The 18,395-nt window shown below is 38.4% G+C and overlaps 2 protein-coding genes across 3 annotated transcripts in view; both read right to left on the bottom strand.

Annotated features, from left to right (window-relative positions):
* Nucleotides 1-18,395, bottom strand: part of LOC115225911 (protein O-mannosyl-transferase TMTC3) — a 355,782-nt gene that overhangs the window by 141,153 nt on the left and 196,234 nt on the right. The window lies entirely within an intron of this gene.
* LOC115225909 (glycylpeptide N-tetradecanoyltransferase 2) overlaps nt 1-18,395 on the bottom strand; it is a 57,902-nt gene that overhangs the window by 18,637 nt on the left and 20,870 nt on the right. For both annotated transcript variants that reach the window (XM_036514670.1, XM_036514671.1), the window contains exons 3-6: nt 7,343-7,484; nt 4,587-4,717; nt 2,792-2,883; nt 289-405 (exon numbers count right to left, since the gene is read on the bottom strand). In XM_036514670.1, the coding sequence (XP_036370563.1) occupies nt 289-405; nt 2,792-2,883; nt 4,587-4,717; nt 7,343-7,484 (482 nt within the window). The remainder of the gene's footprint in view (nt 1-288; nt 406-2,791; nt 2,884-4,586; nt 4,718-7,342; nt 7,485-18,395) is intronic.

Raw genomic sequence — 18,395 nt, 5'->3', positions numbered from 1 at the left:
TTTAAATTCCTGGAGCAGGCAATATGCTGCCTCTTTGAGCAAAATGGTTCATTTCATGTTGCCCCAGTCCACTCAGCTGGTAAAAATGAGTCATCCTGCAATGGACTGGCATCCAATCCAGGAGGAAAATACATCCACAATAGCAACCAAGAAAACAGCCCCATCAGTTTATATGACTCAGAAGGAACATTATTATATCATTTTCTACACTAAAGTAACATCCAGAAAAGAAAAAAGCCGCTGTACCCAATACAAGAATGTAGAATCCAGTAGTAGTCAGACACTTACTTTTTATATACTTTAATGTGTGCAGGCACGGCACTGATAAATCCTACTAGTTTACCATTCTTTGTTACTCGTACACCACAATGCCAATCCTTTACCCAACCAGGAGGTTGTAATGCCCTGCAGAAAAAAGTAGAAGATAAAACAAATATATAGCCAAGAAGGAAATGAAAGCAACAACATACACACTGACATCAGCTTTAAACCAGCCCAAATATCTTACCTATGTTCCAACCAGCCAATTCTGGCCACTCACACTTATCCTTACATTGTCATTCTAAAAACAATCACAGCATTTCAATCTCAAAACTATGAGATAATGCATCATCAATTAAGCTTTACATTTGACAGTAATCTGAATGCTAAACAGTTAATTTATATTTCTTATGGCATTAGCTACCTTGTTCATGTTTACTCAGAATTGCTGAAGCATGGAATAAATTGCCTGCATCAGTTGCTGAAATTCACTAACACAACACTTGATGGCTCCCACCTGTTTTGTTTTGTTTTTTAACAACTTATTCACTTCTTATGCATATTCTATGAGCTCTTCATGTGGTTTTGATTACTTTTTCTCATGAGTTGGAGTGCACCCAAGCAATGTATACAATAAATTCATTATATATATCAAAGTTCAGTCTGATTCATCAGAACTAGAGTGACCACTGCTGTAGTATTGTCCTAGGTAGGGTCAGATTAAGACCCATCGAGGCCTAAGCACTATATATATATATATATATATATATAGTTCAAAATATAAACAAAATATAATCCATAAATTTTTATTTTTCAAGAAGAAACTAACAGTAAGATGGAAAATAATGTTTATTTTTGTATACTCCAACTCTAATCATATAATAACCCCACTTAGGATATTATTTTAGCAAGTTTGTGATTTCTTTTGTGTCATAAATTATTTACCATTTCTGTGGTGTGAATTAATTAGAAAAGTAATTAGAAATAATTTAACTACAGAGTTATTTACTGAATGTGATCCAGATGGTGGATTTGCTTTAGCTGCAAAGAAACTATTTAATTGGCACTCTGTTGGTTATGATGATAAGGGTTCCAGTTGACCTGATCAATGGAGCAGCCTGCTCTGAAAATTAATATACAACTGGTGAAGTACTCTACAGACACAACGGTCAGGGAGATTCAGTGTGACAAAGCTGGCCCTTTGAATTACAGACACTACGCATTTTTGCCAGTGGAGCGGACCAGAGCAACGTGAAATAAAGTGTCTTGCTTAAGGACACAATGTGCAGCCAGAAATCGAACTCCTGACTTTTCGATCGTGAGCCAAATACCCTAATTACTAAGCCACCTGCCTTCATTATACATTGCCATGTATAATGTCCACTTGTAATTATGGGCAATGTAAACTCAGAAACAAAGTACTATTCCTATGTTATAAATACCAACTTTTCTTTGGTATTATATTGCATGGTAGGAGTAGTTAGTCAGATTTATAAAGGCTGTATAAAATACACTGAACAAAATCTTCACAAATCTTTAATGAAACAAATTTGAAAATGAACTTTGAACTTTACTAATATTGGCTGTAAAAGTACATCCAATGTAAAGTTAATGTGGAAAATCCACATTCATGTTTTCTTCGAGAAAAAGTATGTAGTCATCATCATTTTATGTCTATTTTCTAAACTGACACAAGCTTCGGTGGGTTATCACAATCGGAGCCAGTTCATATTTGGAATTACTGCCCTCCTGAGTGAATAAGAGGAATAACCCTTGCTCATACATTTCATTTTTGGCTTGGTTTCTATGGCTGAACGCCCTTCCTAACAGAAACCAATTAGAAGAGTGGTCAGTGAACTGAGCACATTTTATCCTGGCACCAGCACTAGATAGGTTGTCGTGTTCTCAGTAAAACCAAAAAGTTCTCTTCATTCTATGCGTCACCACTATCAGAATGGTCTCCCTTCACTCAACATGTCACCACTATCAGAAGCTGTCAATTCCATCTGGACACATTGAGCTCGAGCCAATTTTAAAGTGGGAAATGTAAACAAAGTATAGTGGACATCTCCTTGAAGTGGACAGTGACAATGAAAGATATGAAAAAAAAAAATGGAGACACACACAGTGGACACTTTTGTGTACTATTGTGTTGTGAAGCTGTGGCTGATAGAATATCAACAACACAGGCTACAGGGTAGTCAGCAGTGTTGTCAACAACAGGATAATGCATGACCAGCAGGATTGAAAACAACACAGACCATGGAGTGGTCAGCAGGATTGTCCTGTTATGTGACCATTAGACGAGCCAGGTTATGTAGTGATGACCCTCGAGCTCAGAACATGACCTTTATGTTTAAAATGATATTTGTTGCCCTAAAAAAATGTTTAAAACAATCAGATAAAAATAGCACAAGCTGTGTGTGTGTGTGTGTGTACATGTGAAAGAGAGAGTGTGTGTGTGTGTGTGTGTGGATACATATACAAGAGCAAGGCACACACAAGAAATTTTTTAAATTTATCAACTGACCATTGAAGAAATTCAGGAGAATAATCAAATCTGAACATATTATCATCATCTTCAACGTAATTCTCACTTAAAAGGATGTACAGCTCTTTCAGCTACAAAAAGAAATAAAAATAATAATAATAATTGTTTCTACTATAGACACAAGGTTTGAAATTTGGAGGGAGGGGACTAATATATTACATCGACCCCAGTGTGTAACCTCGGCGGAATTTGAACTCAGAACGTAGTGATGGGTGAAATACTGCTAAGCATTTTGCCCAGCACACTAATGATTCTGCCAGTGCACCACCTTAATAATAATAATAATAATAATAATAATAATAATAATAATGTTATAAAAGATGGGCTACAGTAAATATTCTGCTCAATACCTCAGATTTGCTTGTCAGTTGCTTGACCATAACCAGTTGAGCATGTCCTTTAGTGGCTGACGATAAGTGCATCTCTGATCATGAGCAGAAATAGTGGGGGAACATCATAGCCGTGTGTCGAGAGGAATTCTTTGGAGTTTGGATAATTCTTAACAACCTTATTCAGGGACCTTTTGAGCAGAATGGGCTACTCGACCTGAAGAAAATTCTAACTGGGCCCCACCTGCAAGGTCATGCATTATTTATCTTGATATGAGATCACCTTGTTGCATACATGGTTGTGATGCCTGTGCCTGGTGTACCCTTATCAGACGGGTAGTCATGATGGGTATAACTGTGCTCCATATATTTATACTCCAGTGTCACTTTGATGGCATGCTCTGCTCTTTAACTCAATAATAATTTCAAATTTTGGCACAAGGGAGGGGGTTAAGTTGATTACACCAACCCCAGTGTTTCACTGCCTTATAATAATCCTTTTCACTAAAGGCATAAGGCCTGAAATTTTGGGGGAGCAGACTAGTCAATCACTTAATTTATTGACCCCGAAAGGATGAAAGGCAAAGTTGACCTATGCAGAATTTGAACTCAGAGCATAAATATGGACGAAATGCCAGAAAGCATTTTGCCTGATGTGCTAACAATTCTGCCAGCTCACTGCCTTTTATGTCTTGGCTACTCCTGCTATACCAGGATCACGGCATGACAGGGTTAAGAAACTATGAGTGAAATAAAAGGTTTGTGAGTTCAACCCCAGCCGATTCCAAGAACAGAGAATAAACAACTGAAAAAAACCAATCACCACAATAAAAGTAAATATGTCGAATCTCTCCCACATTGACTTTGTACAAAGTTGTGTCAGGTCTGTTTCTTAATGAGGACAAATACAACAGACTATGGACCCTATACAACACTTGACAGAATACAAAGTCTAAAATGAATTATCATTTAGCAGTAAGAGAGAGAGAGAGACTAAAAGAATGGGTGAGGCAAATAGAAAGAAAGAGGGAAACAGAAAGGGTTAGACAGATGAGGAAGAGATATGAAAGAGTTAAGCATAGAATGAATGAGACAAAGAATTAGAGACAGAATGAAAGAAAGAGCCAGCCAAGTAGACAGACAGAATGAAAGAGATAGAGAGGTAAACAGAGAGAATAAAGGGGAGAGAGAGAGAGATGGACAGAAATAAAGACAGAATGAGAGAGAGAGATGGGAAGAGATGCAGACTGAATGAAGGGGGGAGATAGATGGAAAGAGATGTAGATAGAGCGAAAGAAGGACATACAGAAGGACAGAGACCAGCTGCCTCCTTCATTCTATACGAGTAAAGAGACCAGGAAGGAGATGGACAAACAGAGAATTAATGAAGCAGGAAAGACACACAGACAAAATGAAGGAGCCAAATAAAAAGGGGCTCTACTTACTATATCTGGTTTGTTGATATCTAATGTATCCCAATGAAAGCCATCTGGTAGAGAGTAAGATTCTTGACGAATGTCATCAGGGAGCTTGTCAGTCTCAATACATTCATTAACATTTTCATCTATTTTCTCCGCTGCAAATTTAAAACAAAAATCAACATGTCTATAGTTTTGTTATTTGGTTTCTGGCCATTATTGTTCTACACCTCTGGGCCAGATATTCCAGCCAAAATTATCCTGTCTTGTTATTCAGATATATAATGTTACCCAAAACTGTATAATCCAATGTTTTCTTATGCGTGTGTGTGTGTGTGTGTGTGTGCATATGTATATATCGAGTTGGCAAGAAAGTAATTTCGTTTTTCGTGAAGACATAAGAGTTACGATTTTTTTTACCTTTTGACATTTGATAGCCGTTACTTTTAACTGACTTCAGAAGCAAATTGCACATAATTTTGTTTACAGCTGTTAGTTCAGTGTCAATTTTAACATGGAATGCAAAAACAAACATTTTCGCCATATTTTGCTTTTTCATTTCCATAAAGGCAAGAAAGCTGGTGAGGCTCACAAAGAGATATGCGAAGTTTATGCTGTTGATTGCTCAACAGAACGCACATGTCAGAAATGGTTTTAAAAAATTATGTTCTGGAGATTTTTCATTCAAAGATGACCAACATCTTGGTTGACCTACTGAAATTGATGACCAAATCGAAGCCAAAATTGAACCTGATTGTCATATAACTGTGCGAGACATTGAAGAGAAGTTAAATGTAACACAGACAACAATTGAAAATCACTTAAAATGTCTTGGACTTGGTTAAGAAGCTCAATATTTGGTTTCCACATGAATTGAAAGAGATTCACTTCACACAACAAATCAATACTTGCGATCTGCATCTCAAACACAATGAAATCGACCATTTTTTGAAATGAACCATCACTGGTGATAGAAACTGGATTGTCTACAATAACATTGATCAAAAACAATTGTGGTCCAAGTGTAATGAACTAGCACAACCACATCAAAAGCTGAATTGCATAAAAAAGAAAAAAGGTCATGCTGTCAATTTGGTGGGATTACAAAGGTACTGTGTATTTTGAGCTCCTTCCCTTACTATGAAACTGATCACTTTCTACAGGGCCATAGTCCTGCAAACTGCACAGTAAACTCAACAGTATATGTGGCATGAATAAAAAAGTAACCAGTTCACATTGTAAAGTGGTTGGTGTTAGGAAGGGCATCGAGCTGTAGAAACAGGGTCAAAACAGACAATTGGAGCTTGATGCACCCACTTCTACTCATCTTGTGCTTTGTGGGGAAACCCAGGAACCTCATCACTATTATCTACATCTTGCAACTCCTACAGATAAATTTTTTTTTCTCTCTTTCTGTCTCTTTCCACTACAAAAGGTGACGAGCCATGCAGATCCATCTACAGGAACCTGTTGCCCCTTTGCACCACTTCATGGCGGTGATCTTGTCCTCTTATATGAAACTGACCTCCCCTCCATTCCCGACCTTTATAGTGCATGTGATATGAAAACAGCAGCCAGTTGATGCTGTAAAGTGGTTGGCGTTAGGAAGAGCAACTGACCATAGAAACTATGCCAGAGCAGACATTGGAGCTTGATGCAGTCTTTGGAGCCATTGGATCTGGTCAAACCATCCAACCCATACCAGCATGGAAGATGATGGACAGACGGAGAGGGATAGACGGAGATGGATAGCTGGAGATGGATAGATGGATGGATAAATAGACAGATAGAAAGCTATTTATGATTATATATGTTTAATGAGAGAGATGGAAGATACAGAAATGTTTATTGATCATTGCAACCCAACCAGCATCAATCCCTCATGGGAGGGATACTAAACAATTGGTTAAGGAGTGTCCATTGGAGTAAATATGTCTCTTCAAGTGATTACAAGAGGGATCTCTCATTAATCCAATGAACTCGGTGCAAGTGAATGTACTTTACCAGTAAACTACCAGGTGTCTACCATACGATTTATTATCTAATATATATAAACATATATATATAATATGATAATAAAGACACACACACAAAGGCACATCACTTAGTAGTTAGGGCATTCAGCATACAAACAAAGTTGTGAGTTCAATTCCTGGCAGTGTGTTGTGCACTTGAGCAAAACACTTTATTTCAGGTTACTGCAGTCCACTCAGCTGGCAAAAAGATGTACCCATAATTCAAAGGGCCAGGCTTGTCACATTCTGAGTTGCACTGAATCACCTTGAGAATTATGTTATGGGTACACGTGTCTGTGGAGTGCTCAGCCACTTGTATGTTGAATTCACAAGCAGGCTGTTTCATTGATTGGATCAACTGGAACCCTCATCATCATAATTGATGAAGTGCCAGTTGTGTGTGTGTGCATTCAAGGACCAATTCAGTCAGCTACAACCTCCCCTTTATCATCATCCTCTCTAAACTATAGTCACAGGACCAGCTGAGCACAAGACTGCAACCTAACACAACACTCATCAATTTTATAGTGCAGCCACTATTTGCAATTAGGTGACTTGCTAGAAACAGCTACTGAACTTCCCTTAAACCCTACCTTACTGTTATAAAATAAGCACATAGCTGAATGTGATAGCATTTACAATGTCGAAAAGAATAACAGGACAGTTATAATTGAAATATCTTAGATCACAGGTATTATTCAGTTAGTGTTGGCCAGGGGCTAAACAACAACACAACAAATTTTCTAAATAAAAAAAAAAAAAACTTACAGAGTTTAGGAACAGGCTGTGTCTCCCAAAACTGGTATTTCTTTTTGTTGGCTTCTTCTAAACTTTTTGGAGCACCTTGTGGCATAGAGAGTAACTCCATGGCCCACTGAATCTTCTGAAGACCGGCTACAATAGATTGATGCTGAAGACAAAAATAACAACAACAATAAGAATAAGGGAACAAAAAGAAAGATACCAACACTAAGAAGTTAATTAAAAGGATGGTAATTTTCCTGTTAACAAAATGTTAGCACTAAGCAGTGTTTAAGGCATAATCAAAATTTAGGTTAGTTAAAAATATATCTGTGACATATTTAAGTGCTAAAAAGCAAATATACTGCAGTTAACATGGAGATAAAAGACACTGCACTCTTCACTCGGTTTGCTGCGTCTTCTCAAGCACAGCATATTGCCTAAGTCTCGGTCACTTGTCTATATATATATATATATACATACACACACACACAGATAAGGCAGTGATACCCCAATACCCACAGTTTATACACACACAGATAGATTTGTTAGTAGGCTGTTATGTAGACATATATATAAGCAGATAAGAAGTTAAACGGATATGTAAGTAAACAGGTAGATATGTAGATAGACAGGTACAGGTAGATATGTAGATAGATAGGTACATAGGTGATATGGACAGACAAGCACAGACATACATATACAGAAGACTGAAACACATGACCATATACACACAAGGAGACAGAGGTATACACACAAATACACACACAAACACATGAATATGCAGAATACATACATATAAACATACACACACACACGTGTGTTCCCTTTTTATTTGTCCGTGGACAAGGTATCTGTAGAACCACTAGATTGATTAGGATAAAACTTTCAGGGATGTTTGACCTCATGACTGGCACAAACTGATTAGATTTTGGGATCGATCCGGTACCAGACAAGGATTCTGGCTTATTTTACTATTTTTTTCTTAATTTTTGATAGTGGTTGGGTTCATTTTTAGTATTCTTGTTTGTGAGAGCAGTTGAGTTTATTTCAGATATTCTCATTTTAAAAATCATCTCTGGCTAATCGTTGAGAGGACACTGGTGTTGCCTTGGTGGACGCTTGCGCTCTCTGAGTGCTCTTGTTGTTATTAACATCATAATTTTCTGGACTATGCAGATAACTTGGACAATGTACAGAACACAATGAGATGTGGAACTCTGACAAATTGGTCAGGATAAGCTGGAAAGACAAGGGCAACAAATGCTACAGTACTAGACAACTATTGCTGAGAATCAACCCACAATGTTACAATATTTCAGATATACAATGCATCATAAATCATTGCCTGAGACCATCCTAACAGGAAGTGTGTCAATTAGAAAAGAGCAAAAAACATCAAACGCATTTGTGGACAGAAGACATCAAAGGATGGATAGGAAACAAGAAGAGCCTAACTGATTGTATGCAGCAAAACAGAGGGAACTGGAGAGTCGTTGCAAGCTGATCACTGGACACAGGGAGGGCATGATGGAAAGCATACACAAAACACTAATTCACGTCTATGTGTATAACAGGTTAATACAGCAGCACTCAATACTTGTTGATTGAATTGTGATCTCTCAACTTTTGGAAAAGTTTATGAAATTCAAACCTGAATCTCAACAACACACACACACAAAATTAACAGAAATTGAAGTTGAACAACTGAATCTTGAGGATTATCTGCATTAAAAGCAGTTCCATCCCTCAAGATAAGGATTAATAATATAAATCTGAGATAATGAATAAACTATCAAGACTATATTGGACCCTAGAAGCATTGACAGGAAATAACAACTGTCCCCTCACACATATCTATCACTGAGCAATATACAGATATACAGCTCATATACCATTAATTGTTACCCTGTTGTTTTTGTTTTGTTTCTGAAATTGGTGTTTATAGAGTCTAAATATAATTCAGGTCTGAGAGATGAAATAATTTGGAGTAAAGACATGCAATTACATCATCATAAATTAATGATGATGATGATGCTGGTACAGTACTCACCACAGCAGTTGTTATTTCAACTTTTCTTGCAAATCTTCCGTCATTTACACTTCCTCCTCAATTGGAAGCCCTTTATGAAACCAATCCGTTCAGCCTAAGACTACTTCTGGTTCTATGAAACAAAAGCCCCTGACATAAAAGTGCTTACATTTAAATTAGAACCTTCCATTCTAGTTTCTATATATGAATCTTATGTTCCTCATACTGAAAAAGTTGGTCATTTTATCAAATAGCTCCAAATTCCTCTTCAAGAATTAATTGAAACACAGATTCTGTTAAAAATATAGGAAGGAAAGGGTTTATCCACAGAACATCAATCAAACTTGGTCAACTCTAATCCAATAGGTTTATATAGATATATATATATATATTTCGTTTTGGGATTTGGTTTGCAAGATTCTTTATATGAGTTTGTGTGTTGAAGCATATTCTAATATGCTTACATAATAAGACACAAAAAGAAAATGACTTTCCCCAGACACAATAGTGTGTGTATATATATATATATATAATCCTTCGGCCATGACCATTCTACCTATTATTCCAATATCATTCAATATATCTTTTTTCAAGGAACATTGGGAGTCACGGAGGTAATGAAAAAGTGACCAAGACATTTGGCACTATGCTGTGCTTGAGATTTGTCAAGCCAACTGAAATTGTAGTCATTGATGGCACTCATTATACTCTTGCAGTGGTTGGCATTAGGAAGGGCATCCAGCCATAGAAACCATGCCACCAGACTGGAACTTGGTGCAGCTCTCTAGCTTACCAGTTTCAGTCAAACTGTCTAAACCATGCCAGCATGGAAAGCAGATGCTAAATGATGATAATGATGATGTGATTTGAAGGAGATTTTGGCTGCTATTTCTAGCAAAGCTAGCAACCATGTAGAGCAGTGGTTTTCAGCTAGGGACCATATAAGATTTTGTTAAAATTTATCTGCAATAAATTGGTTACACTTCTACAATTCAAAATTTTTCTTTTAATACAATTCCTAATAATTAGTCATTAAAATATATGATTTTTAAACATCAAATCTTTAGGATTCATCTTAGTAAAATAGGAATCAAAGGTGAAAAATAGTTGAGAAACACCAAAGTAGGGTATTCTTCGTTGGGTGATTGAAGTTGGTATTGTTCCGTGCCAAGTCAGTCCAAACAATAGATCTACGATAAAAGACATTCCAGTCATAGCCATACAGCCTTCTTTGTATCTAGGATTATAATATCAATGATTTTGGGGTTGATTCTTTTTTTAGATAGTAAGATGTGATTTAAGGGAGATCGGCTACAAATTCTTGCAGGTTGTGCATCCATATACAGGATTTTCTTGTTGGTTAAAGCTGGCGTAGTTGTGTCCCTTTAAACACCACCTGATAACCACAACGGTTTCAGAGACAGGCAGACTTACAGACATACACTTGAAATACTTGGGACTAGACAGGACAACTATTCACCAAATTCTATATAACTACTGAAAATGAGTGGCTAAGTGGTTAGGGCATTCAGCTCACAATTGAAAAGTCACAAGTTTGATTCCTGGCAGCACACTGAGCTCTTGAGCATCTCAAACAAATCAGCAAAGTAAAGAAGCTGGACAAGCAGGTACCACACAAATTGAACGAGCATCAAAGAACATGTTGTCTTGAAACTTGCTGTTCTTTGCTGTCTCGGCATAAAAGCGAAACATTTTTGCATCATATTGTTACATGTGATGGAAAATGGATTCTTTTCAACAATGGCAAGTATTCTGCACAATGGTTAGATAGAAACGAAGTGCCAAAACAAAGAATATTCACCAAAACAAGCAAATGGTGTCAGTTTGGTGGTCCAACACTGATGTCATCCCCTACAGCTTCATGAGACCTGGTAAGTCAGTTACAGCGGATGTATACAACAACCAACTGGACAAAATGATGAGTGAACTTGCAATTAAACGACCAAGATTGGTCAATAGAGACAGGCCAGTTCTCTTGCAAGACAATGCTTGACCACATGTTGCACAAAGAATGCTACTCAAGTTACAGGAACTGAACTTGGAAGTCCTCTGTCATCCACCATATTCACCAGACCTTGCACAAACTGACTATCATGTTTTCCAGGCATTAGACAACTTTTGGCAAGGAAAAAGCTTCAGATCTGAAGAAGAAGCAAAAACAGCCTTTTATGAATTCATCATCACCTCCTGCTCTTTAGAATTCTTTGCTGCCGGCATAAATAAGCTACCGATAAAATGGCAAAATTGTGTTGATAATTTAGGTGCATACTTTGATTAACTGCATTGCTTTTTGTTGAGATAAAGTAAATTAAACTTTCAGTTTATTTTACTTTTTAAGTGGCACCTGCAAAGTAACTTTGTAAGACAAGGAATCTTTGAGAGGGGAAGGGGCATTGGAGGAGATGATCTTGTGTCAGATGATGAAAGGTTAGAGTGTGACAGAGAGGCAGAAACAGATGTCTTGCTGTAGAGGAGGCAACCACGTACCTCCTCTACAGCTCAATAGAGATAAAATACAACTGGGAGGAAGAATGATCTCTATAGTATTTAATTCACCACCTGTTTGCTAAGGAACTGCTCAATCACCTCTGATACACATTCTTATTTGTCTATCATCTCTCCAATCAACCCAACACACCTGACACCTACAACATTCTCATCCTTGTCTCCTCTCTCCAATCAACATCACATACCTTATTCCTACATCACACACCTATTCTCATTTCGGTTTCCTCTCTCAAATTAACACCACATTAATATCCACATTTCACACACACTCATTTTCATTCACTCACATCTATTCATTCAAGTCAACATTTAGTTTCCTCACACCACTAACAAGCATTTGTGTCATATCTGTCGCCAAAGTCCAGTTCACCTAAAATACCCACCTGTCAAGTGTCACAGGGTGATACAGTTCACTAGAGTAACTAGCAGCAGCAATGAAAAAGTGATGAATGTCTTGTTAGATTACAACTGCAGTTCTGATTTTAATTTTTCCAATAAGCACCTGTATCTGTGCAGGCATGGTTGTATGATTAAGATGTTCACATCCTCACCATATAGTTTGGGGTTCAGTCCCACTGTATGGCACCTTAGCGAAAGGTCTTCTAATACAGCACTGGCCCAATCAAAGCCTTGAGTGGATTTGGTAGACGGAAACTGAAAAAGTGTCATATACATGTATGCATGTGTGTGTGTTTCTCATTTTTATTACATTGCTTGCTAGTTATAAATGAATGTCACTACCACACAAATGGTGATGTTCATATGCAATCTTCTGTGAAATCATGTCCAGCCAGTGTGCTGCTCATGTAGGAAGGACTTGAGAAAATATTACCTTTCCTGAGAATGGGCGAAAGTTGGCAAAATGAAAGGCAGGTAGCTCTAGAAAATCTGCACCAACAGATTTCATTTGAATCATAGAAGCATGGAAAAGTGGACATTAAATGATGACAGGCTTCTGGATGAGCCTGTGGCATAAGAGACCTCTGGCATTCTCAACCTCCAGACCATATCCCTGCTCACAGCTATCGAGGTAGAGATGAGGAGATGGCTATCTGCAAGTACAAGACCTGTGAGTCAGAATGGCTGTTCCAGGGCATTTCCTTCGCCATTAGCAAGAGCAATGCCTTTTGTCTATTGGGACCATGAGGCGGTCTGAGTTCCAGGAAATCAAGGAGAGAGAAGGGAGCAGAGAAATAAGTGAGGCAGGGTAATAAAATAATATATAATGAGGTAGAAGAGAAAGAGGGGGGGGGATACATTAATATATAATGAAGTGGAAGAGAAAGAGAGAGGGGGGGGGCAGAGGAATCAGTGAGGTGGGAAAGAAAGAGAGAGAGAGGGAGGGACAGAGAAGTGAGGCAGAGTAGTAACAGTAATATATAATGAGGTGTGTGAGAGAGAGAGCAAGGAACAGAGTAATTTAGTGCTCTCTGTATAACGAGGTAGCAGAGGATGATGATGTTGAGAAAAGAGGATGATGATGAGCAAATCTTTTATAATAGTATGAATTAGTTAGGAAATTGCTAATAATATGTTAATTACATTGATTTGTCATGTAATAATTTAGACAGGAGAACACTTGTTCCATTCAATAGTAGAGAAATTAGGGCTTAAACCAGTGAAACAGAGACTTGTGATTAACAGATGATTAAGTTAGACTAAAGATGGAAGGAACACAAAATTGGTCCATTTGCACAATGGACAACAAGCAGGGCTAAATTGACCCTTTCAGTAGTAACCCCAGACAAAGCTGTGTGGTCAAGAAGTTTGTTTCACAACTGCATGGTTCAGGATCAAACCCACTGTAAAGCAGCCTAGGTAGATGTTTAGTATATTAGCTTTGGTATTTGGAAACTATGAGGAAGCCAGTCGGAAGGATCATCCCTCTTCTTGGGTGGTAGAAAGCCTGCTTGGTCAAGCACCAGCACCTGGCCTTTAGGTGCCTTAGAGGAGTCCACTTTGTTGTAAGTATTTGGACAAGATCACTGGTCTGAGCACAACTTCCTTCCATCAGTTTTCAGGGTCTTGTAAAAGGGGTCACAGATGCAGTACGTCCTTGTCTTGTTAAAATATTTGAAGTGTTCAGAGTTGAAATAAAGAAGTTAAATGAAGTCTAACTGTAATAAACAACATGGAAAGATTTATGGAAACAAAAGTTATAGTTTTATTACATAAAAACCATTTACTTGTGTTCCAGAAACTAGCTCAACTTAGGAGCCAATAAGAACGCTTCTAGGTCTTTGTTCAACTTGCTAGACACAGCAGCAAAATCTCCCTCAAATCACGCTCTAAAGTCTTAAGAACGGAGCGATACATTGAATAGTCAAGAAAAAAAGAGGAACATTCATCGTTGATGTGTCTTTGATGTTAGCTTTGCTCGTTCAGACTTGACCTGGGGATAAACAACAACAAATAAATATAAATGTTTCTTATTTTAATAGAAACCCCTTCCCAAATTCTTCAAGTTTTAGAAATTTTAACAATAATAATAATGGTTCCGAATTTCGGTACGAGGATGGCAAATTCAGACGAGGAAGTAAGTTGATTACATTGGACCTCAGTAATCAACTGGTACTTATTTTATTGACCCCTGAAAGGATAAACAGCAAAGTCAACCTCGGCGGAATTTGAACTCATAACATAAAGACAGGTGACATGCCACTTAGCATTTTGTCCAGTGTGCTAATGATTCTGCCAGCTTACCGCTTTCTTATAACGTGATATATGACACTGGTTTCAAATTTTCTGCCACATGTCAGATGGAATAAGTGTCCCAAAGATAAGGTATGTGGCTGTGGCATATAAATGTCTGTTCTTTCCAGGTTAGCAAGAGTTAAACAAGACCGACTGAGATTGTTTTTTATGCATAGATGCTTCACTTTAGTGAAACTGAGTTGTAGAAGCACTGTGAGTTCCACCCACATGTAACAACAATAAAACTTTTCCCAAACCCCAACAAACCAAACTACATCTCTCTCCTCTTCCTCATATTTCCTCTTTTCATGTTTTATTTCTTGCTCCACACTCCTGTCCTCACTGTATCATTGCTATCTTGTCCTCCCCCACACCCTCCTCTTTATGCCTAGGTTTTACCAGTCAATGCATACCCCACTCCACACTACTTGCAGTCATGTGAAGTCTCTACTCCCTACTCACGCACCTTGACAATACCCTACCATTTATATTTGGACCCCATGCCCTTCCACTTTGCCACTACTTATCTCTCCCTGGCTCTTCTCTATCCTCCCATTTAAATTCTGATCCCTGTTCCTTGTGAGCATGTCCTGGCACTTCGCCACCATCTCTCTCTCTCTCTCTTCCTCTTGCTCTCCGACTGGTTAACTATGTATCTCCTCTACACTAACACATTTGTTACTTGGCCTCAATCTTGATCACTCCCCTCTCTCTCTCTCTCTCTCGAGCCATGTAACCTTGTACTTCCTCTACAGCAAGACACCTGTTTCTGTCTCTCTGTCACACTCTAACCTTTCATCATCCAGAACAAAACAATCGCCAATGCCACAATTCCTCTCAAAGGATCTTTGTCTTGCAAGTTACTTGGTGACCCTGCCAGTGCTGGCACCATGTAAAAAGCACCCAGTCCACATTGTAAAGGCATCCAACTGTAAAAGACCAGGCCAAAACTGACTGTGCCAGTGCCATGTAAAAAGCATTCAGTCCACTCTGCTCGGTGGTTGGTGTTCGGAAGGGCATCCTGCCATAAAAACCATGCCAAAACAGACAGTGAAGCATGGAGCAGTGTTCTGCCTACTAGCTCTTGTCAAACCATCCAACCCATGCCAGCATGGAAAGCAGATGTTAAATGATGATGATGCTCTTTTGTTGCCAACTATTACACCCAAGGAAGATATCTAACCCTTCAGCATTCAGATTACTCTGTCAAATGTAAAGCTTATTTATTCATTGTTTTAAATCAATCAGGCATCATCTGGTAGCTTCAAGATTTCAATGTGATTGTTTATTTTTAGAATAACATTGTAGGGTAGATGTGAGAGGCCAGATCTGGCAGGTTTGAACAGAAATGTTTAGTCTACATTATTCTAAGAAGCATAAGGCCAGTTTCCTGGTTTCTCTGCTGCATATATATATATATATATATATATATATATATATATATATATATATATTTGTCCCTGAATGGGATGCTGACCTGGTGAAGGATTACTCATTTTTTCCAGCTGAGTGGACTAGAGTAACATGAAATGATGAAGTGTTTTGTTCAAGAATATAATGCCTCAGCAGGTCCAGGAATCAAAACCACAATCTTAGAATCACAAATCCAACACCCCAACCACTAAGCTATACACATGAAACACACAGAAGAATTGGGTCCAGACATGGCCAGTTTAAATGTTGAAGAGTTAAGGTACAAGATTTCCAATTAAAGCACTTCTATTCACCAAATCATTCAAACAATGAACCACTCAAGTCAACTTGTGGCTCCTTGTATTGACATTGAGTGATTATTCTAAATGAATGTCATTTGTTTCCAATATTCAGTGAAAACCTGTCTAGCTATGGAGAAATATTCCCTTGCTTGGAAACTGGTAATCGTTGGTGGTAGGAAAAGCATCTAGCTAGAGAAAATAGATAATCCACCTCAGTAAATCCTATCTGACGCATGCAATCATGGAAAATGACTTGTATTAGTCATTGGGCTCGAGCCATGCTGGAGCACTGCCTTGAAGAGTCAACATAATTGAATCAACCCCAATGCTTATTTGAAATCTGATACTTATACTATAGGTCATTTTTTACTGAATCATGAAGCTTCAGGGATGTAAACAAACTGACACCAGTTGTTAAACAGTAAGAGGAAAACACGAACATTCGCATGCATGTACACACATAATCATTGTTTTAACTTCTGCCGCTGGATGTTCTCTCCATTACCAACGAATCACCTGCTTCCAAAGAAGACTGGAAACAACACTGTATGATGGTGACGTTTGTTTATAACAAGAGCATGTTGCCAAAACAAGGCACACACACATAAAGGGCTTCTTTTCAGTCTCCACCTCCCAAATTTGGTCAGCTTGGGTCTAGCCCTCGAGCATTCAGATAACCCTGTCAAATGCAACGTTTATTTATTCACATTACTCTGTCAAAACTGATGCTTATTTATTCACATTGTTTTCAATTAATCCTGCATCATTTTGTAGCTTGATTTTCATCATCATCATCTTTTAACATCCATTGTCCATGCTAGCATGGGTTGGACAGTGTGACCAGAGCTGGCAAACTGGGCAACTGCACCACACTTCAGTCTGGCATGGTCCCTACAGCTAGATGTTCTCAATGCCAACCACTCTACGGATTGTGCAGGATGCTTTTACCTGGCACCACACTGGAACTTTTACATATAACTGCACAGACACTTTTACACATTGCCACATGGGTGCTTTGACACAATACCACACAGGCGCTTTTATGCATCGCCACATGGGTGCTTTTACATAGCCAGAAGGATCAGTCTTAACACTTCTGCTGTGGGGTACAGATCTTCTTGAGTACAGCCAGGTGCCAGGTATCTCGCTCCTTTGTCACCTTGCCTGAAAGGTCCAGCCTCCAGAGGTCATTCTTCAATACTTTGATAAGGTAATTATTAATATTTAGAATGATATTGTAGGGTTGGTGTGAGAGGACAGATCTGGACCGCGTGAACATAAAATAGAATATTTTGGCTGGCTATGGCTGGTTTAAATGCTAAAGGGTCAAAGTTAATCCCATATTATCTCATAGCCTTAAGATTTCAAAGTTATAATTATGTATTTTTATAATGACATGGCAGGTATGTGTGAGAGGCTGGATCTGGCCAGTTTGAAGATAAAACAGGTAGAATATTTGGGCCAGATATGGCCAGTTTAAATGCTAAAGGTTTACAGTAGAAGACAACGTCTTAATTATACAGCAGTGTGTGTGTATGTTGCATGTGTGTCTGTGTGCATACAAGCAGATTTCCTATTTAGAGTAAATGTGATCTCTGTCATTTATATACTATAAAGGAGAAAGGGTAAAGACGCCCTAGAAAGTTAGTGGAGCAACTTGAAATAAAGTGTCTTGCTCAAGAACACAACATACAGCCTGGTCTGGGAATCAAACTCACTATGTCATGATTGTGAGCCCGATGCTTTAACCACTGAGCTATGTGCCTTCATATATATATATAGGGCAAAGTGTAAAGACTCCCTTCAGTTATGAATGACCATGGGATTGCATCTATAAAGTTTCCCTCCAAGGACAAGTCCAAGCAAGGTTGCTTGTGGAAGGTCAGCAGTTGCCCAGGCATACCAGTCTTCCCCTGCCATGCCACCGATGTTACCCAAGGGAAAGGCAAAGGCAGATACAGCTTGGTACCAGTGATGTTACAACTCATTTCTACAGCTGAGTCAACTGGAGCAATATGAAATAAAGTGTCTTGCTCAAGAACACAACACACAGCCTCGTCTGTGAATCAAACTCCTACCTCATGATTATGGGACCGACATTTTAACCACT

The sequence above is a fragment of the Octopus sinensis genome, linkage group LG28 (genome assembly GCF_006345805.1).
Source record: "Octopus sinensis linkage group LG28, ASM634580v1, whole genome shotgun sequence".
Lineage (NCBI taxonomy): Eukaryota > Metazoa > Mollusca > Cephalopoda > Octopoda > Octopodidae > Octopus > Octopus sinensis.
Note: the sequence above shows the minus strand (reverse complement) of the source record. Positions and strands in the feature narration are given on the sequence as shown.